This window comes from Notamacropus eugenii, chromosome 6, assembly GCF_028372415.1.
Source record: "Notamacropus eugenii isolate mMacEug1 chromosome 6, mMacEug1.pri_v2, whole genome shotgun sequence".
NCBI lineage: Eukaryota > Metazoa > Chordata > Mammalia > Diprotodontia > Macropodidae > Notamacropus > Notamacropus eugenii.
Genome location: NC_092877.1, coordinates 338,505,912 through 338,528,817, shown reverse-complemented (window position 1 = coordinate 338,528,817; position 22,906 = coordinate 338,505,912). Strand labels below are relative to the sequence as shown.

The following is a 22,906-nucleotide window of genomic DNA, read 5'->3' as shown; positions in this document are numbered from 1 at the left end:
CGCCGGGCTCCCAGTCTGCGCCTCGGCCCGCTTGGCTCGGGCCGGCTGCCAAGGCTCCTTTGGGCTCGGTCGCCCCGGGATCGGGTCCTTCGTGGAGCTGAACAGCCTCGGGCTTCGGGGCTTGTAGTGCTCGGAGTTCCTGGCCCTGTCGGCTCGGGAAGCCGCGAACTCTCCCCGGACACTGAGCCGCCGGACCACGTCCTAATTAATCCGCATTTCCACGCGCCCTCCTCCTTCTTGTCCTCCTGCGGGGAACTTCGGGGCCACTGGAAAGTTGCATAATTGTCGAGGAGGCGAGGATTTCCCCTCCCCTCCCCCCCGGGCCGGCCTGACTGGCGAAGGAAGGTCTGTTAGAGATCCTCGGAGAGGGCATCGATCCCCGTCCCGTTCCTCTCCAAGTTCTCTCTGAAGTTTTCATTTTTAGGGGCTGATCCCCAGGCCAGCCCCCGCCCCCGCCCCCGCCCCCGCCCCTTTAATAAACCTGCAGCTCGGTGTGTAAGTGTGTGAGTTAGTGGAGAGTGTGAGATCGGGAGGCGCACGATGAATCCCGCTTCTGTACCCCCTGCTCTGCCGCCCCCGGGGCAGCAAGTCATCCATGTCACCCAAGACCTCGATACAGATCTCGAAGCGCTCTTCAACTCCGTGATGAATCCCAAGCCAAGCTCGTGGAGGAAGAAGATTCTGCCCGAGTCCTTCTTCAAGGAACCCGACTCCGGCTCGCACTCCCGGCAGTCCAGCACAGACTCGTCGGGCAGCCACCCGGCCCGGCTGAGCAGCGGCGGCGGCCCGGTCGCCGGGGGTGCCCAGCACGTCCGCTCGCACTCGTCGCCCGCCTCCCTGCAGCTGGGCACCGGGGCCGGGGCGGCGGCCAGCGCGGCGCAGCAGCACGCGCACCTCCGCCAGCAGTCCTACGACGTGACCGATGAGCTGCCGCTGCCTCCCGGCTGGGAGATGACCTTCACCGCCACCGGCCAGCGGTACTTTCTCAAGTAAGTGATGGGACTGCCTGACGCCTTCCGGGGGTCGCGGGAGGGGTCCGGTGCGTGAGTGTAGGAGTACACAGGTAGGTGCGTGTGCACACACAAGCGAGTACATCTACGTGTGCTTGAATGCATGAGAGTGCTGCGTGCCCCGGTGACAACTCTTTCTCAGGGGTGCAAGAGAGTGGTCCCGGGGCAGGTCGCTGTAGCGTTGGCACTGTGTGCGGTGAGGGGGGTGGAGATCAGGACAGTGGGTCGGGATCTGCTGGCTAGGGAAACGTAAATCCCTGCTGTCGTGGGGGCCTGAAATGAAACTGGGAGGGGGGGGGGGGATTCCCAGGCTGCTTGTAGGGATAACCTTGCAACTAAATAAAGGTGGGAGCGATGGAAAAGATGAGTCGTGTCCAAGTGGGTCCAGAGTAGGGCTGGGAGGCTGGCGAGGGCATCTGTAGATGCCAAAGTGCCAAGGAAAATCCGAGTGGGCAAGTTTCCGTCTTTCAGGGTCTTAAGGAAATGATGGGTTTTTTTGGGGGGGGGGGCGCAAGTTTCTCTTGTCTGCAATTTTCTCCTTGATGGAAAGAAAGTTGAAAAAAGTGAAATGGAACGCTGGGAGGTTGGACCGTTCGCCAGCCTCTCGTTGACACCGTAAGTTACTCTGTTGTTAGAGTAGTTACGGGCTGGATAAAACAATTGTGTGGAAATTAGGTCAGGAGAGTTTCTTTGTGTCAGCTGGGGAGAACCAGAAGACTGTGTACATGGCCGCAGCGCCTTTTGCAAAATTTCTCTCCCAATCACAGCTTTGCTGTGAACATTAAACTTTAATTAAAGTTTGGACAGTTGTAACCACAGACTTCCGGAAAGGAAAGCTGTGGCTGCGGCCTCTCTTCTAAGAAACTAATCATCATGAGAAGAAGGCTTGCAATCTGAAACGTGCCCAAGCTCCCAAGGTCCGACCTTGAGCTTATACCAGGGCTGGCGCTGGCTTAACCTGGGTTCAGATATAGCCCTAGATACGTTCATTAACTGTGTGGCGACAAGAAACCTACTTAACCAAGTGGAATCTAGTTTTCTCATCTGTAAAATGGGGACAAGTACTTCCTCCAACTTTAAAGTGAAATATGGAGTGGATTCATATTTGCGATTTTATTGGTGTAGGGGTTCCTGTGTGGAAATGCCCTTCACCCATGTGGATCAGGCACTCCTCCTTACTTGACTGACTGAGAGTCCTCGAGTTGCCTTCTTTGTTTCACAGCAAAGATATTCCAAAGGTCGGACTCGAACCCAGGTCTTCGGTGCTCTACTCACTATGTCGAGTTGTCTGTCAAAAAATCTATATAAGTGAAACTTATCTGTGGAGTCATTCTTTGATACTTTGGAAGATACTGCATCCCTTCTGATTCACATTCGATGGTCCCTTCCAAATAAACTAATCTGTGCTTATGAATAAATTAACTAATAATTAATAAATTAATCGAGTGCTTATTGCAGTGCCTGGAACTGTTTATTGATTGGTTGCCTACAAGGATGTAAGATTTTTTTGGTTGCTGTTTTCATCTCCTTAACTCATGCTGGTGAATAATTATCTGAGAAGCTCTTTCCTGCCCTTTCCAAACCAAAGTAGGTAAAGAGGCTCAAAAGAAACTAGAGGAGATGTGTAAATTTAGAAAATCCACTCCAAGTTTCACATGGACTATTTGCACCCTACCTGTAGTAGAACATTCCAAACTCCTGTTGGTCTGATCAGCCACAACTGGACGCACTAATTTGACTATAGCATAGTGATGTCATTTTGGTCCTCTTCCAGATGGAAGGACAACAACCAGCTAACCAACCAGATAACCTGGTGGCATTCTGATTAATGAATGCTTGATTTTATTTCTGATGTGGACGGAAAACAGAGTCACTGGACTGAAGCGGATGTGTTTTGTCAATTTGATTCCCAACGTAGTGTCCTTGAGCAACATAATGACAAGGTACAGGGGCTGGAAGCCCACCTCTGACAAGAGGAGTTTGATCATAGGTCCTTTTTCTTCTCTGAACCTCAATTTTCTCATCTGTAAAATGAGCATCATATTCTAGGGACTAAAGATGTCCTAGGTTTGAGCTGACGATTCAGTGAAATCCTTTGGGCAAAGAGTTTTGCAAACCTTAAAAGTGATAAAGAAACCCCAGCTTTTAATATAGATGGTAACACTGCACTGACAGGGAATGTTTTAACTTATTAATACCCACTGTAAGTCAAGAATACTATTTATGCTCATATGCATCAGGGTACAATAACTTCGTCTTAAAGGAGGCCCTTTGGGCTTCGCTTATACCATTTTAAAGGTCAGGATGCCTATAAAATTTGTCATTTTAATTTTGCTTAGGTAATGAAATTTTCAAAGATGTTAATGTAATTTTTATAGGCATATACTTAGTCAGGATTAAGTGTCATGGTGTAGTGGAAAGAGAACTGGCTCTGTAGTTGGAAGATCTGGGTTCAAATTCCTACCCTTGTTTCAGCCAACTTTTGTGTAACCTTGACACAGTAACTTTACCTCTCTGGGTCTCAGTTTCTCACCTTTATGAAGTAGAAGGATTAGTCCAGATCTCTCCCACCTCCCTCCCTGCTCTAATATTTCATGAACCTTTAATGAAATTTTGAGCCCATTTTTTCCCTTCCCAAATGATTTAAAAGAAGAAATTTGACACTATATAAGTATGTGCTCCAGAAAATTATGTGTGATAAAAAATGAGTGGTAAATGAATTGTAAAGGAGGTTAAGAACCCTTGTGGAGCTTAGAGGCTGGAGGAAGAGGGAGCATTCCCAGCTTTTCTTGGAACATTTCCGAGCCCCACCTGGAGAATACATAAGGAACACTGGCCAAAAAAGAAAAAAAAAAGATTAGTTTTGTATGTAAGTTGTTCCAGGACTCTACTTTGGAAGGAACCCCCAAGCACTCACAATCTTTGAACCAGTTCTGTACCTCTGAACTTTGTCCAGGAAAACTGGGCAAAGGTAGGACGAATGGAGAACCTGGCCTTTGAGTTCATCTAAAGGTTTTCTGTTCTAGTCTACCATTTCTTTGACATCAAGGAAGTATCAAGGCATTCCTCCCCTCAAGATCCCCCAACATTCCACCATATCACAGCTGTCCTCCACCTTTCAAAATTGACCACCCCTTCTTCACTGCATGACCTATGCCCCTGGTAGGGTACCCCATACCGAGTGGCAGAAGTTGCTCGTTGTTCATTCTCCAGGTGGTAATGGGACAACATATAAGTGAATTGGATTTAAGTGAGGGAGGACTATGCAAAGTCCTCACTTTCTCCTCTGGAATGTTTTAAGGTTTACAGAATTGCAGACTGGAACTACTATGAATGGCAGAAGTGATCTTAACCGAAAGCAGGACAGTACTGACCAAGGTGGTAGGAGGAGTTACTGTAAGTTGCTCCTCTGTCAGGAGGAGCAACTTGTCAAGGAGATCTTTCAAGGCTTTGATTAATAGTGAGTGGAAATAAGTACAGTATACTAGTGTAGTAGATTTTGAAGTTGCGAGACCTGGGTTCAAGTCCTGTCTCTCACAGGAGCTGGGCAATTCTTGGTAAGTCACAACCTCACTCTGCCCCAGTGTCTGTATCTGGAAAATGTGGAGAATCCCATTTGTACCATCTGTCTCTTGAGGATGATGTGAAGAAAGTAATTGGCGAAGCATAAATTGCTACAGAAATGTGAGCTGTTATTAATAATAACTTACCTACAGGAGGTTCCATTGTTTGGTGGATTGAGGCATGTTTTAAAAAGGGGGATATTGACTGGTCTCTCCTTCTTGCTTGTCTGTGAAATAGGGATAGGGGACAGGTGTTCTATCCTGCTCTAAAAATGTGAGTTGAGCTATAATGAAAAGCAAACATCCTCACCTAAATAGGTGAAGCTTCAGCTGAAAATCACTAGTCTTCACATCAAACCAAATTTGGAGGCTGCAGGGGAAGCTGTGCAGCCCAAGGCAGGGAAAAGAGCCAGCAGATGTAGCTTCCATTTCTGCCTCTGCTCTTTCAAAGACCTTGGGCTGGAATGGATCCCGGAAATCATCTCATTGAACTGCCTCCTTTTACAGATGGGAAACCAAGGCTTAAAGAGAAATGGAGATGGAATGGGAAACCAAGCCTTCTACTCCACTAGACCATGTTATTGCCTGGGCAAGTCACCTGTTTGATCTCAGTTGCTCTACCTGTAAAATAAAGGGGTTGGACTTTTGATGCTTTTTGCAACTCTAACTCTTATAAACTGCAGAACCCTAAGCTTCCGTCAAAGGTAGAGAGGAGGGAAGTCATATTTACCAAAGAACAGACCTTTTTTCTCTAGTGTCTATGACCTGATCACTTTTCTATGCTTTAGACAGGATTCCTTTCCTCATATTTTCAGACATTCCATTATGGCAAATAGTATCAGTGGAGAAGATCCAGGGTAAAAAGACCTGCCTGTTGTATTCTGAATGTGGCTTGTAGCATTTTCCAAACTGACTGTCTCATTTTAACAGGCCATTAACCTGTGCTGTAACAAAATATACAGTAGTCTTCAAGTGAATTTGTGGTCTTGGCCATGTGTGCAGAGTCCCTTCAACAGTACTGACTGTAATTCCATCATCTATTCTTCCTCCTGTGAAACTCTCTTATCCATGGTCTCCCATAAATCCTTCATGGTGATGGGCATACGGGTGGGCCTTCCTCTTTGGGGTTTTCACATCAAGCAGGACCCAATACAGTTCTGGAGTTGAACATTTTTTTTTTAAAGTCCTTCATTCTTACTACGTTGCTACCCTTCCTTCTTTTTAAGCATATATTTATTTGTTATAAATATAACCTGCGATTTCATGGGTATAGGGAACTTCCCTGGGCTAACTCCTTCTTTCAATGCCCATCAGTGGCATATCCTCAGCAGATGGGCAAACTTAGCATCTTCAGAAGCTTAACCAGGCCACTCAGAAGTTGTGATTTTCCTAGGGTCATCTCGTCACTCATTTCCTGGATATTTTATTTTCCCTCTGCAGCCAACTCATCCTCATCATAGTCTTTCAATTGCTCTAATAAAATAAAGGTATTTCTTTTGACCAAGTCACACCAAGTTAACATGTGGTTTAACTGCCAGTAAAATGGGCTTTTCCTGTCCAAGTGTCCAGAAATATATCACATTACAGTCGTAGTTGGGATGAGCAGGGCTAAATCTGGTTTAGTTTGTCTTTTTGACAGTATTTATTAAAGAGGTGGAGAAATGGCCAGTGCTTTGGGATTGGAGTCAGGATGGATCTGGGTTTGAATCTTGCTTCACATGCTCACTAGCTATGTGACTTTAGGCAAATGACAACCTCCTTCAAACTCAGTTTCTTCATCTATAAAATGGGCATAATAATAGCACTTGCTTTTAGGGTTGTTGTGAAAATCAAATGAGATTTTTAAAACATGTAAATCCCTTTGTGAGCTTTAAAGTATAATATAATTATTTTGCAATTAGTTATGTAAAGAAATTGTCTTTATCCTTTTTCTATAATTTCCAGTACAACATTTAGAAATTTAAAAATTTAACTAAATCCTGGCAGTTTTTTACTTTCCTTATTGGCCAACAATGTGACTAGAAAACAATTTTACAAAATCCCTCCTACCCTTTTCATAGAATGAAATTGCCTGTTGTCCCCTCACTCTGCTTATCCAAAGGGTGGGCGGGGTAGGAGAAGGCAGGCCTGCCTGTGCTGGTCTAGGGGGCTGGTGCCCAGAAACAAGCTATAGAAATTTCAGGAGAGACACTTGGGTTGGATGGATGTATATGTGTGTGTGTGTGTGTGTGTGTGTGTGTGTGTGTGTGTGTGTGTGTGTGAGAGAGAGAGAGAGCGACGGAGAGAAAGACAGAGACAGAGAGAGAGAGACAGAGATATGGAGAGTGAGAGATTGACAGAGAGATATATTGTGAGAGAGGAGAGAGACAGAGAGAGAGATAGGGAGAGAGAGAGAGATAGAGAGGAGGAGATGAGACAGAGAGACACAAAAAGATATGGAGAGAGAGAGAGAAAGAGAGAGAGAGAGAGGTGCATGTATATGTGTATGTGTGTAGCTCTCTCTGTCTCTGTCTCTCTGTCTCTCTCCTTCTCTCTCTTCTCTCTCTTTCTCTCTCTCCCTCTTTCTCTCTCTCTCTCTCTCTCTCTCTCTCTCTCTCTCTCTCTCTCTCCCTCTCTCTTTCTCTCTCTCTCTTTCTCTTGTGTATATATACACATGACAGAAATAGATGAATAGGGATTGTGCTTGGGATTCCTTTGGTATAGGGACTTCTTCCTGATGAAGTAATTCACACTGCCAATGCAGGTTGTGCCTTGTCTACCATTTATAGTCTTGGAGAGTTGCCTAGGGTTGTGTTGTCAAACTCAGATAGAAATGTGGGTCACTAAACCACACATAAAGATCCCTGCCGGCCTCATATTGACTTAGAAAACTGCATATTAACATCACCTATGTCCTATTATATTTATTTCTCCATTATATTTTGATCTTGTTTGGGCTGCAGCCCATGTTTGACCTCACTGGCCTAGAGTACTGGGAGATTAGTAGCCTATCTAGTAGGAGTCAAGGTAAGACTTGAACCCCAGCCTTCCTGGCTTGGAGGCCATCACTCTGTCCACTACACCAAGCTCCCTTTCCTACATACAGACACATACACATACACACATGCATACATCTACTCACAGAAGTTCTTCATTGCCACATTGCGTGGTTCAATCCTCATCCTTCATGCCCTATTGATTTCCTCACTCCCCTGCTCCCCATACCCATGGGAGTAAGCATGTGTGAACGTGTGTGTGTGTGTGTGTGTGTGTGTGTGTGTGTGTGTGTGTAAGTAATAATTGAGAGGCAGTGTGTTGAGGTTTAGAATAGCTCAATTTGGAGTTAGAGAACAAAGGTTCAAATTCCTGTTCTACCACTTACTACCTGTGTGGCCTGGGTAAATCACTTCAGTTCCCTGGCCTTTATTTCCTCATCTTTAAATAAAGAGGCTGGATTTTTGAACTTTCAGCTCTAAATCTATGATCCTCTGAATCCATGGGAACTAATGAGATTCCCCAAGAGAAAGGGCAAATATCAAGAAGGTCCAATTTGGAATCTTGGGGGCACACTCAGAGTTGGGAGACAGGATATAGTGATGATCCAGCCAAGGAGATGGAGAAAAAAATGGCCAGATGGATAGAAGGAGAACCAGAGGAGACCCATTTCACAAAAGCCGAGAAAGGAGAAAGTATGTGGAAGGAGAGGTGGCAGATGGTCCAGAAAGCCCAGCCACAGAGAAGTCCAGAAGGATGATGACTGGACCTTCCAGTTTGGCAATTAAGACTTACTGGAAGAACCTGTAGTGTATACTTCAAGTATATGTTTATTGCAGCCCAGGTTAGCAGTGTGTCAGAGCGAGATGGGTGGTCTGGAGAATTTGGTAAGCTACGTTCTGGACACAGGCAGAATTTCTCACACTTAATCTTCCTCACTGACATTATTTTTATTTTGGAATCCAGTAGGCAAAGCACTTGGTAAATGGTGAGATACTACATTAATGTAAGCTATTATTATTGATGTTATTATTTTATTACCATCATCCACTCAAGTCCAACTCAGATGAGTCATTGTGGTACAGAAGTCACCCTGGGCTACATCAGCAGAGACAAAGCTCTGCCAGGTCCTAGCAATCGGAAAACAGGTTGAAGTGATGGACCCCGGGAGATCCTCTCTAAGTTTGGAGGCTATAGCTTGGCTGTAGGATGGTGATTAAAAGCAATTTATTTTCTTGGCCACAGGAGTTGCGATTTGTACTTTAGCGGACCCCAGTGAGATTACAAATATAACGACAACCATAGTACCTGTGGTTGCATTGGTGAAGGGAGTTCCCCTCTACTAATGCAGATCAGCCACACTTCTGCAACTTGCAGTCTTAGGGGTTTGGTTAGGACTCTTAGAATGTGGATGACTTAGGGTCACATAGTCAGAAGCAGGGCTTGTCCTCATAACTCCAAGGCTGACTGATTGTCTAATCATGACTATCATAGCTTCTGTAATTGTCCATTAATTAGATCTTAGGATACTACATTGTTGAGAATTGAAGCAGACAATTTAATTTAGATGATTTTTGTCTGTTAGAGTAGATTTGAACATCAGAAGTTTATTTCTGAGTGTTGTGTTTCCATCTAGACTTCTCATATTATTTTTGGAGATTTGTTGGGAGAAAACAGAACTGGGTACTGCTTCGATTTCCTATTTCTGGTTTGTTTGTCAAGCTCTGAACTATTGGTAAAAACCAAAAGGCTTCAATGTTTCACCCTAGAAAACAAGCTGGTCAAATTGTCTTTCTGATTTGGAGATTAGGTCTCTCTACCTTCAGTGGCCCTATCTGTGAAATGGGAATAATGACATTATATACTGTCTCTGGGAGAGGATTAGTTATATAATGTTGGCAAAGTATGAAAGATGAAGAAGAACTAAGTTGTTTAATGCCTTAATTACAATTGTTGATTAAATCCCAATTGGGGTGGAGAGTTCAGGGTAAAATGAGCTTAGAGGATAATGATGGAGAATGAGTTTTGCTTTGTAGGAATCACAGCCTCACCAATAGTTCCTGCTGTTGAGAGGAAGAAGCTTAAAGGAGCCCTATGGTCCCCATCTCTCCTGTAATGAAACTTTAACCATAAGGCTGGGGGAAAGAAAAGTCCCAAAGCAGGCTAAGGTAATGTCATCTATAACTGCCCTTTTCTATGAAGGGAGAGATGGAGAGTGAGGATGTTAAGTACTGATTTATTTATGATTGAAGACCAGAGGCCAGTCTTGGTCATAGTAGCCATCTTCTAGGCATGTGAGAGGATCAGGCCCACTAACAGGAGAATTGTGTGTGGGTGTGTGTGTGTGTGTGTGTGTGTGTGTGTGTGTGTGTGTGTGTGTGTGTGTGTGTGTGCGTGTGACCGACTTCAACCTTTTTTTGTGTCATGGATCCCTTTAACTGTCTGGGAAAGCCTATGAACCTTTCTTAAAGTAACTTTTCAAATAATTGAAGGAAATGCTAAAATTCACTTAGAGGCCAGAGAAAATAAATGCATGAATAAATAAGTAGGTGGATATTTCCCATTCAAATTCACGTACCCCTGAAATGTATTCATCAACTCCAGTCTTAAAACCTCTGGTGTACAGTAATATTTTATTAGCTTTTTCGTAAATAATTTTTATAAGCAAATCTTTCATCATTTTAAACAAATTCTGGGAGACCTAAGTATTTACATTCATAACTAGGTAGTACAGTGGATAGAGCTCTGGATCTGGAGTTAGGAAGACCTGAGTTCATCTCTAGCCTCAGACACTTAGTAGTGGTATGACTCAGAGCAAGTCACTTAACTGGTTTACCTCAGTTTCCTCATCTGTAAAATTGCTATAATGATAACCCCTGCTTCCCAGGGGTGTTGTGAGAATAATGAAACACTATTAGTAAAGTGCTTTGCAAATCTTAAGGCATTATATAAATGCTAGCCATCATCCCTGTCATTTATTATTGTTATTATTTCCAGTGCATACAATGCCTACGGGCTTGCAGACTGTGAATATCTTCACTTAGGATCTCTAGTCAGTATGATGCTGTAATGGATCTGTGAAAGACATAGGGTTTTATTCCCCTCACCAGTTCGTGTCTCCACTCATCCATACTTTTTGATCCTGTGTAACTCTTATTCATGTCTACTAGTAAATCCACCACCCAACCTGCTGGACCTGTCCTTTAGATCTCTTGACATTGGGAAGACAGGTAACCATGGAGGGCTGTGGATACCAGTGGTGGTCTGCTCATATATGTCCATCCCTCACACTTGCTCTGTGGCCAGTCCGCCTCTATCAGTCATGCACAATGCACGCGGTCTTTATACTGCAGGAATGAATGTATTTTGGGAGCTTCAGGTAGTTGTTATTTTTCCTTTTTTATTTCTCCCCCAATATGTTATTGGAGCAGTTGTTTGGTAGAAAAATTAATAAAGTTCTGTCCATATAACTCAGGGCAAAGGATGTGTTTGTTGGCCAATGTTAAGGTCAGATGAATTTCCTGAAACTTTTCTTCACTGATTATTCTTTTTCTAAATGTCTCCTTTTGTATTTGAAGTCATATCTAGAGAACTGTAGACTACAGAAAAGCCATAGATTAATCAGAAGGTGCAGAGTGATGTTTCCAAACTACTCCGGGACAGTGGTGATGACAGTGATTATGACAGAATATAGATGGAAGCACACTATTTGCTCTTCTTTTCTCTTGTTTTGCTTTGTTTCTTATTTCTTGTGGTTCCTCCCATTAGTTCTAATTCTTTTTTACATCATGACTAATGTGAAAATATGTTTAATATGAATGTATAAGTAGAGCCTATATCAGATTGCATAGCATGTTGGAGAGTTTGGAGGAGAAGGTGGGGGAGAAAATTTAAAACTCAGAATCTTATGGAAGTGAATGTTGAAAACTAAAAATAAATAAATTATTTAAAAAAAAAAACAATGAGCTAATATTGGGCAGTACAGATCAAGCACATAATACACAGTCTTCATGCAGTGCATTGTTTGGTTTTCTAATTGAAAATTCTTGTAAGACAGGTTAGAATTATTAGCCCTTGGTCACTTAAAAATAAATTACCTGAGAATATTCATTTGTACCTCCCCATCAGGATTTAATTTTGGAACTAGAGCAACATGGAAAAGTAGTCTAGGAAATGTGGTTTATGATGATAGAAAGAATTAGAACTTAATTTTTTAAATTAAAGACAAGTAGGATGAGAGGATGAAGAAAGTTTGATTTCAATATAGTTGCTGTTCCACTGTTTTCAGTCATGTCTGACTCTTCATGACCCCATTTGGGGTTTTCTTGGCAGATACTGGAGGGGTTTGCCACTTTCTTCTGCATTCAATATGGTACACCTCATTTAGTCAGCATCTTTGTGTCCTAATGTGTTGGGCTTCATTGATATAGACTAACTTTCTGGATAACTGAAGTTTACTCTACTGGAAAGAGGCAACCATAGTGCAGTGGAAGGAAAGCTGAATTTGGAGACAGAGAACTTGGGTTCAAATCCCAGCTCTGCCGTTTACTATCTGTGTGACATTTTCAATTAACTTCTCTGGTTTAATTAATTAATTTATATATCCTCTGGTTTTCCATCTATAGAATGAGGAGGGCAGAATAGATGAACTCTGAGGGTCCTTGAAGCTCTATGATCCTAAGTCATCCTTATGAATGACCACCATCCTCATTCTGTGGTAGTACTTAACAGTTGTGCCCAGTGTCTTTGCCTTCTCCCTCAGTGTCAAGAGTCACTTGTCCTGATGTCACTGTTCCTGTCTGTTGTAACCTGTAACCTGTACTCTATCTCTTCCTTGCTGCATCCAATTCCCTGTGGGCTAAGAAACTAGAGCTAGACTTACTAGGCTTGTCAGAGGTTAATTCCAGGTCAAGAAGGCATTAAGCAGAGATGTTTAAGAAGCCAAGTACATAACTAGGGCACAGAGACTTTGGAAGAACTGTTGATTTAATTCAGAAGGCTTCCCCATTCCCACCCCAGCCCTCCTTTTTTGAAACCTCCCTGAGAAGAAATTTAAATCTACTTTTGTTCCATAAGTTTAAAGTTCCTAATCATCAAAAAAACCAAACCAAGCCAAAATAAAACAAAAAACAAAGGGGTTACTACATTTTTTCTCCAGGGATATTCTAGAAACCCATAGAGGACAGGGACTCTATCAGGTCATACATAGGCTCCTAGAATTGTAGAGCTGGGTGGAGGGGATTATTCCTGGCAAGTCTTACATACAATAGGCAGTCAATAGATACTTTTTATTGATGGGTTACTTTGAAGTCCAGACTTAAGAACCTTTGGTTGGAATATTAGACCAGAGCCCTAGAGTATGAATGGGCCACGTGACAATCACAGAAAAATTTAGACAAGGCACAGATAAGGATGCACATGTGGCATATGGAATAGTCAAAGTCAGGAGGGGAGAGGTTAAAATTGAAGACATAGTGGGTTTAATGGAATCCAGAATCAGATGGAAGTGGTCCAGTACCCTGGAGAGCTCCTGGAAAGAGTGGTTGATCTGCTGGAGTCTGGGCAGAAATGGAGGGCTTTTATCCTCCAATCCAGAGACTTATTCAGATGAACTGCCCCTAGAACTATCTGGTTGTTAAAACAATCTTCTTTACATTTACTTTCTCCCAATGTGAGTTGGGCCATAATAACCATTGTTTCAAGACATTTTCACCTTTCCATCAAGTGGAAGGGTCTTTGATTTGATGCAGTAGGCTTAACTTTCTTCTTCTTCATCTCCTGCTTGATCCTCTGCAGGATCCTCTTCCCAGAGGCAGACCCTAACACAGGGAGTAATTCACTAGGTGAATTAGATTTCTCCACAATATTGGACCAATGTTGACCTAAAATAGCCGCTCTTTTTTAACCTTTGATGAGGGGAAAACAATTAAGAGAACAATAGCTCACTTTTTTTTATAGTACTAACTTTATGATATAGTATTATCTAGCAGCTAGGTAGTGCAGTGGGTAGTGCAGTGGATAGAACACACTGGATCTGGGATCAAGAAGGCCTGAGTTCAAATACAACCTTAGACAATCACTAGGTGTATGACTCAGGGCAAGTCACTTAAACTTTGTCTCAGTTTCTTCAGCTGTAAAATATGATAATAACAGCATGTATCTTTATGAAGTGCTCAGCACATAGTAGGCACTATATAAATATTCATTCTCTTCACTTTCCTACTTTAAAAAGTACTTTTGCATGCTTATTTGATCCCTATTGCAACATTTTGAAGTATTCCCTCTCCTCTCTTTTCTTTTTTTTTCCTGGACCTGCAATTTCATTGGTTTAGGGCAATGATTCTCAAAGTGCCATCTCAGAGTTGCTCAAGATCCAAAGGGTTTGTGAGATCAAAACTATTTTCATAACAATACTAAGAGTTTTACATTTTTAATGTGATAATTAATGATAGATATAACCCACATATACACATCTCATGGAAGAAGTCCTCAGTAATTTTTAAGAGTATGAAGAGTCCTGAAACTAAAAAGTTTGAGAACATCTGGGACAGAGGATCACAACATTCCCAGGTTCATGGGAACCAGATTAAAATGTAGTTGAGAAATATTTTACAAAAGAAATAAAAATACACTAAAACATAGATAATGTTAATATGTGGTTTCCCCCCCAACTTTCCATTTGAGTTTGGTGCTGTTAGGAACTAGGGAACTTGGAAATAGGAAACTCCCTTTGTCAATATAGATGCTCTGCTGGTTACAGTCTTAGAGAATTACTTTGGGCACTGAGAGATTAAGTAAATTGCCCCAGGTCCTATAGACATTATGCCCGGAGGCAAGGACTTGAACCCAGGCCTTTCTGACTGGAATGATCATTTCTCTATCAGCCACACCATACTACTTGAGAAAGAGTGTGGTAGATGATAGAAAGTCAGTTCAAAGCTGGGAAAACCTTGGTTTGTGTCCTTATGCGGGCTGGCCTTAACTAATACTTACTGACAACTTGACAGTAAATAAATCACTTAATCTCTCAGTGCCCTTAGGGAACTCTAACACTCCTTTTTTTATGTAGGAGAAACTTGAAGAAGTGACTTAAGTAACCTGCCCTAGGTCACATATAATTTTTTTGGGGTTGTGTGTGTTTTGTTTTTTTGGGGTTTTTTTGCAGCAATCAGTGTCAATTAATTTACTCAAGGTCCCAAAGCTAGTAAATGTCTGAGGCAGGATTTGAACTCAGGTCTTCCTGATTCCAGGGATGATGCTGTAACCACTGTGCCACCTAGCTACCCCAACGTAGGCTTGTAAGGAAACAGGAAGAACTGGGTTTCAGAGCAAGGTAATCTGGTCCTAGTCTTTCAGCCTAATTGTCTTTCCACTACAGAATACTGCCACAAATCATGTGCTGAGAGCATATTTCTAAAATTTTATTGGAGAGAAATTTGGTGATCCCTCTGTAGGTTCTTCTTACACCTTATTGAGAGGTCTCAAAGCTTATTTTAATCAACCTAGTAACTTCATTTGCATCCCCACTGTGAAAATGTCAATGCTATACTTTGGTTTATAATTCTCAGAATGGTTAGTATTGGAATATGCCATGTAGTGCCATAATAAAAATAGATTGTCCTGAGAGAGGATCAGATTGAAATTTATAGTTCAGAATAACACAGAACTGCAGTTTCATTTTATGCATTTTGTCATTCACATCTTGGTTTCTACTAGCACTTGAAATGATTTTGGTACTAGGAAAAATGCATTTCTTTTTTTTTTTAAATTATTTTTTAATGTTTAACAATCACTGCCATACAATTGAGATTTTATCCCCCCCACACCTAACCCCCACTACCCCCCTCCCTCCCCACGACTGCATACAATTCTGTATAGGTTCTACATATACTTTCTTACTGAGTACATTTTCATTATAGTCATGCTATGTAGTTGGACTAAAATAAATGGAAGAAATCATATAACAAATCAAAACATGATACACAAAAACATACACATACACAAACATGATCTGCTACATTCTGTGAATGACTTCCATATTTCTTTCTCTGAGTGTGGAAGGCATTTTGCCTTAGAGAACCACCATTGGGATTTTATTATTTTTTTTTTTAAGAAGTTTTTGCGTTATTACAAAATTCCAAGTCTACCAGAAAAAACTCTCGCACACTGTGGTCGTTGCTGTGCACAAAGTTCTCCTGGTTCTGCTCCTTTCACTCAGCATCAGGTCATATAAGTCCTTCCAGGCCTCTCTGAAGTCTTCTTGTTCATCATTTCTTATGGCACAATAGTCCTCCATTACATTCATATACCAGAAAAATGCATTTCTTGTATCAATGCATGCACATTCTCTGGGCCCAATATGCTTAGCTGTCTTTCTAGACAGATGTACACAGATGAACTAATTCTATTCTACAGAAATATTTACTTGAAGGAAGGAAATAGAAGTCTAGAGAAAGAGAACTTGCTACTTAACTAAAGCTCCAAGTATAATCAAATATGTTTTAAAATATAATCACCTCTCAGGCATGCACATATGCGTGCATACATGTATATATATAAATATATAAAACATGTGGGTGTGTATACACACACCTGGGGCGGGGTGGGGTCTGGTGTTGTGATTTCATCACTCTAGGGAACTTCCAGTGTGAAAATTCTCTCCATCAATGCAGATCAGAAATTTGTATCTTAACATCTTAGAGAATTGCCTGGTTTACAGAGAAATTAGAAGATTTGCCTGACCATTGTTGCACAATTTTTATGTACTGGAGGTACAACCTTCAAGGGTAAGCTATCCATTAAGCTAGGTTGACTTTCACTGTAGATACGTATGTTAATATGTGACTTCATTGACAGAGTGATGACTACAGGATAATGAAATTTTTGGACACAGAAGTAGATAAATACCACTTACTAAGGTTCAGAGGATAGCAATCTGCTAAGTCCCACACCAGGGGGGAAATAACAGTTCCCTGAAATGCTGAAGCATGTGTCTGATTTCAAAAGAAAGACCTTAGTATAAAGTATTTAAAACCTGTATCACACGATGACTTTTTTTTGTTACTTCATGTAATTTTTCAAACTTATATTAAAGTCTAGCCTTCATTTTGTTTCACGTTGCCAAGTAGAAGAACTCAGCTTAGGGCTTGCATAACTGTGCATTTGGTGGGAGGGGTTAAGACTAAGGAAGTCAGAGTACTGTAAATTACAGAGATGTTTATGGAGTCTCTTGGGTTTTCTGGAGAAGGGATCTTTGGGGCTGTTAGCTCCAACTTTATCTTCTCTGTTTATTTACTCCTTGAATTGTAAAGCCCTGTGCATATAGACCTGACAGCAAACATCTTGACCTACATACACACATCAGAGGACAGCTAATGAGTGAGCTCCCCAGCCTGCTTTGCTTCCAGGGATCTGGCCAATCCTGCTTGTAATAAAGTTTTAAAGGAGAAGGTAGCCCCAAAAATATATATTTCAAAAAATATTTACTTAATTTAGAAGGAAACAGAGGTGTGGAGAAATGATCCCCTACTTCAATGAAGGTTAAAATTCAATTCAATTTTATTTTAACAACCCCTCCCTCTTGCATCCCAGATGCTGAAGTGCCTTCTGTGTTCCAGGCTCTGTACCAGAGCCCCCAGAAGGCTAAAGGTTCTTTCTTCTGTGCAGAACTTAGCATATTTCTGCTTCGAGTAAGAGTACTGAATCAGTATGTTTCAACTTTACTTTCCCCCCACTACAGATAAGATAGGAGCAGCTTTAAAAAAGAGAGGGAGAAAAAGGGGACCTGATTGTAAAAGATGCTCAGTTAAAACATAACTCACCATTCATTCAACAAAAATTTATTCAATGCCTAGTAAATAAAGCTTCAAGTATAATCAAATATGTTTTAAAATATAATCATCTCTTAGGCACACATATATATGTACATGTATATCATATATATGCATGTCATATATATGTATATCATGTGTGTGCGCATGTGCCAGAGTGCCAGGTGCCATGGATACAAAGACCAGGAAAAAGAAAAACTCTTTGCTTCAAGGAATTTATATTTCCTAGGGTAAGGGTTGAAGGGAGATGGAGTAGCAGTGCAGGATATAACATAATTACAGGTAAGTAGAAAGGACATGGACATAAAATCATACATAGTAATTTCATATAAAATATGTGAATTATACAAAAATCATACAGAACTATTTCATAGAAAATCATACAAATATGGAATCACACAATGATTTCACACAAAATCATACACAGTCTTTCATACAAAATCATACAAAGCAACTTCATACAAGATATACAAAATAATTCCATGCAAAATCATATATAGAAAATTTTATATGAAACCATACAAGATGTTCAAAATCATGCAAAGTAGTTTTATACAAAACCATACAATATATGTGAAATAATTCCATGTGAAATCATATAAAATACTCAAAACCATCCAGAGTGATTTAATACAAAATCATAAATTTCATGCAAAATCGTATACATCATACAAAACTATTTCAATACAAAAATGAATAATTCGATACCAAATCATACAAAATGTTCAAAAATCATACAAAGCAGTTTCATACAAAAATCATACAATATAAATTTCCATGCAAAATCATATAAATATACAAATTTCATATGAATCAGAGAAAGCAACTGAATGCAAAATCATTCAAAATAATTTCATGTAAAATCTTATATATCATACGAAGCAATTTCATACAAATTTACAAAATATTTTCATGCAAAACAATAAAAAATACACATTTCATGCAAAATCATACATTATTCAAAATCATATTTCATACAAAATCATATAAAATAATTTTAAGGGGGAAAAAAACCACTAAAAACTGGGGCGGGGGGAACCTCAAAGTATATATTCCAATAGAATTCCCAAGGACACTTTTGTCTTTGTATTTTAAACATTTTGGGCAGTGGCCACTCTGTAGTTGCTACTTAATGTCTGAATGATTGTAGAGCTGAATGTGTTTAACTGAGTGTGTTTTGAAATAACAATCCCCCTTTCTCACTCAATTAAGTACACACTTCTCACAAAATGCAGTAAAATCTTATCTACAGTGAGAAAGAAACCAAGTTGAAGCTTATTGATCCTTCACTTAGTGCCCAGTGAAACTCTGACCCCTTAGCAAGAAAATGTGAAGTGGTGCTGGGGCCTTGGAAGCTGGACTCTCAGGAAGGTGCCCAGGAAGTGTAAGCCACATTGTGTTTGCTCACTGCTTTCATTTTAATAACTATCGAGCAGCTGGTGATTATTAATAGATTATTCCAAACAGCAAGGCCGTTAAGGCCAATTTGGAGAAAGATTATTTTTTTTTAAGGTTCTAAAATCTGTCTGTACTTAAATTGAAAAAAATTTAAAAGTGGTGGAGTAGGATAGAAGGTATAGCATAATCCCTTTCAATGATTAGCCACAGCTTCATGAATGGAGTTTGCCACAGCCTTCTTGATTTAACCTAATAATTGGCCAGCTCTGGTTAATCAGTTGAAAAGTATAGTTTGTATGAAAGATCTCAGATTACCCAGGTAGGGGCCCAGTTGTGAATGTAATGGAATTTCTAGGCCTTCCAGTCTTTTATATAGAATCCTGAAGCAGGCTGAGTAATGCCACTGTATTGTCAGTGACCAAGTTCGGGTGAAACCTCAGGGACGAGTCTGTGTTTCTAGAATTCTTGGAAGGCCCCTTTGAAGCCTGGGAGACATCTTGTTGACTGATAGGTATCTATTTTGAGTCTTGATTGGAGAGCTGCTGAAAAGACACTTAGGATGATGTTCCAATTGAGTGTAGTGGTGTAAACTGATTCCCCTGGATGGCTGTAGCTGCTGTGACAGATCGTATTTACTGACACTTATTATAAATGGATTTTCAAAACAATGTTGGTTTTGTATAGCAAGAGAGCGGTCTGCCAAGGGCAGAACAAAGAAAAGTTATAATGTAGTACAAGATAAAAGGGCCACTGCATAATAAATAATAGCTATGCCATTAAAATATAAGGTTTCCTTTCTGAATGTAAATATGAACCATTAAGTTGGTGCTCATAAAAAACCAGATTTTTTTCCCCATGACTCCAATGCACATACTAAGTCTAAATAAAGATGTACGAAGTGCCTAGGTAATGTGTCCAGTTCTGGAAATTTTAAAGTCCAGACTGTCACATGAATAGGGTGTTTCCAAAGGCAATAAATGAAAATGTTTGTTAGAATGGCATATTCCTGATGTGGGATCCCCTCTTGTCATCTCCATGAACACTGCAGTTCATCTGTGTCTTGTTAAATAAGTTCTAGGGAATTACTAAAGGCCTAGAGAGATTAAGTGATTTGTCCAGTGATTTGTCAGTTTATAAATGTCAGGATTTGAGCGCATGTCTTCTTGCCTCTACAGATAAATTGTTGTTGCTCAATCTTTTTTAAGTCCAACAAAAGAGGCCTTAGAGTATATGTGTATTCCAACAGATCAGAAGTTTTTAACTTGGGGTCTTTGAACTTGTTTTTAAAAATTTTTGATTACTCTTTTTCTATGTAATTGACTTCTTTGGTAATCCTATGTATTTTATTTTATAAATTTAAAATCATTGTTCTGAGGAGGAGGGATGTATTAACAGTGACTTCAAGTTTCAGAAGAACCATCCACAAAAATCACCTTCTGAAATGAAGGAATACTTGAGTCATTGGGTTAGGGCAGGCCTATAATCCGTGCTATGAAGGAGGCAGGGGCTGGTAGGTTGCTTGAATTTGGGAGTTCTGGGCTGTAATGGACAAAGGATGATTTCATTTCTGCACTGTCTGGGACCGATATGGTTAGCTTCCAGGAGTAGAGTGTAGTGGAGGGTGGGGGGTGGAGAATGACAAGATGGACAAACTGGCCAGGTCAGAAATAAAACAAGTCAGATCTCTTAGTGGGATCAAGTCCATGAATAGTAACTCTACCTCAAACCTGAGCAAGATAGGGAAACACAGTCTCTCCCCCACTCTTCCCAAAAGAGCAAAGAAATTTAGGTCTTTTGAGATTTGTTTTGGTTATTAGAATCAACGGAGATATTATCAATGATGTACTTTTATGAACCTTAAAGTGTTAAATGAATGCTGAGGTTTCCAGAGACATAAATTTTAAATGGATATTTAGACCCCTTGAATTGCCATGAGATGTCATGTTTATGGAAATGGACCTGAAGTATTTCCTGAGTCAACTCCAGGAAGAAAGAATTCATAACTGGTTTGCCTAGTCCAAGGAACAAGGAAGAACTCTCCCCTGGCTTAAAACAAAGCAGCACAAAACAAAAAAAACATTTTCTCTAAGCTGGTTTTGTTGACGACGATTCAACTTCTCCGAATGGCTTGACTTGAAAGAGGAGAAAATTTCCCTGCGGAGTCTCAGGCTCTCTCTGAAGGGCTGAGGCTGGGGGCAGGCCCCATGGATGTGTCCAATTTCAAACCTGTCTGGCAGGGAGTGCAGAGATGGGGCAGGCAGCAGATATCTGCAGCTCTCTCCTTCCTGATGGCCGAGAGAGCGGCTGGGCTTGGATCTGCTTCCTGCCTGGCTTTGGAAGAAGAGGAAAACCTGCATGTTTCCCCTCATGGCCCATAATTCCTTCACTTTACTTTTATGAAGGTTAGTACAGGACAAGGGTTTCTTTGTAACAAAGCATGTTCAGTGCTCAAGGATCTAGCGTGACTAGCAAATGTAAATTGTATGGATGCAATTAAATTAGAAGGAAATGTCATGTGGGCTGAATTTAAACGGACAGAGTGCTGGCATGGCTTATTATTATGTTTTTCTTATACAGAGAAGGGTTAGAAGAACAAAAAAGCATGGGGGAGGTGGAAGAGAGACATGGTGAGAAGCTGGGGGAAGATACCTTGGGAGTCGTCACTGTCCAGATCCAGGCTTAAGCTAATGCTGCCGCCAGATGTGAAAATCTGAAAAGAATTACGCAGGCCTGGAGATACAAGGGACAAAAAGTGCTTACAAGTGCTCAAGGTGCTTCCATTCTACTGAGTTCTTTTAATTCCATGTGCTACAGTTGGTGAATCTTATTTTTTTAAAGGCAGAGATATGTATGTGTGTGTACTTTATATATTTATACACACATGCATGTACGTACATGTGTGTATATATACATACACATGTGTGTATATATGTACGTATGTGTATATATACATATATAAACTTGAGAGTGATTCCTAGAAAAATTTTTTTTTTCCTTTTTCAATTCCATGTCCTATTTATGATTCATACTCTTTTTCAGTCTACTAAAACCACCAGATCTTTGTAAGGTGATTGGTTTATTCGTTCTACTCTGACTTATATTTGAAAAATTAATGCTTGAACTCATAGGATTCTTTATCAATGGTAAATTTCATAATATTAGATTTGACCAAATATTCTGATGTGACAAGCTTTCTTTAGATCCTGATTTTCTGATCTGACATATTATCCATCTTTGTTAGCCTAGAAAAATTTAAAGTGCCAAAGGATGCTATTCTCTTAATTCATTCACTATTAGGTGTAAATAGTAACTATTTCTCTTTTGGCTAGCAACCCTGAGGGTCTTCCCCTCCTGGTTTGATTTTTTTTTTTTTTTTACCTAAAGGAGTCATCCCTTAACTCACTTCTTAAAGAGACCTATTCACTGAATGGGTATTACCTCACTGGAAGTGAGAGCCTGAAAAGAGATTAGCCTAAAAGTGCCAGGGTCTCCCATTGCATTCTGGGCCATCTCCAGTTGTCTTGAGGGATATCAAGCCACTGGACCCAGATGGCTCTGGAGGAAAAAGTGAGGATGGTGACCTTGTACAGGCTCTCTGGCTCAAATCCAAGTCAACTGCAAGCCATGTCATCATTCCCTGATGTCATGATCCTCTTCGAGAACGAAGGACAAACACACATTAGGTGCAGATTACTCTGCCAGATATAGTGTATGATGCAAAAATAAACAGGACTTTGCCTTTGCCTTCAAGAAATTTAACATCTAGTAGAGAGTATGATACTAGGAAAGTAATTGTAACAGAGGTATAGATTGATAGAGGAGGGCTGAAGGAGTCATTTCTGCCTGGAGGAATCAGGGATGGTACCACATAAGGGGAGGGTGTGTGTGTGTGTGTGTGTGTGTGTGTGTGTGTGTGTGTGTGTGTGTGTGTGTGTGTGTGTGTGTGTGTGTGTGTGTGTGTGTAATCTGAGTTAAATTTTGAAGGGTGCTAAAAACTGCAAAGAAATTTTTGCATATTATACTTTTGCATATTATAATAGCTCTCTCTCTCTTTCTCTCTCTCTCTTTGTCTGTATTTCTGTGCTTTCCTGCCATTGGGCTTTTGCTCATATGATTTCATCTACCTGGAATG

General features: G+C 40.7%; 1 protein-coding gene across 1 annotated transcript in view; it reads left to right on the top strand.

The window, feature by feature from the left end:
• Positions 1 to 540: 540 nt before the first annotated feature.
• The window catches only part of WWTR1 (WW domain containing transcription regulator 1), a 176,578-nt gene continuing 154,212 nt past the window's right edge, over positions 541 to 22,906 (top strand). Inside the window, exon 1 of the mRNA XM_072618279.1 lies at positions 541 to 989. Within this exon, the coding sequence (XP_072474380.1) occupies positions 541 to 989 (449 nt within the window). The remainder of the gene's footprint in view (positions 990 to 22,906) is intronic.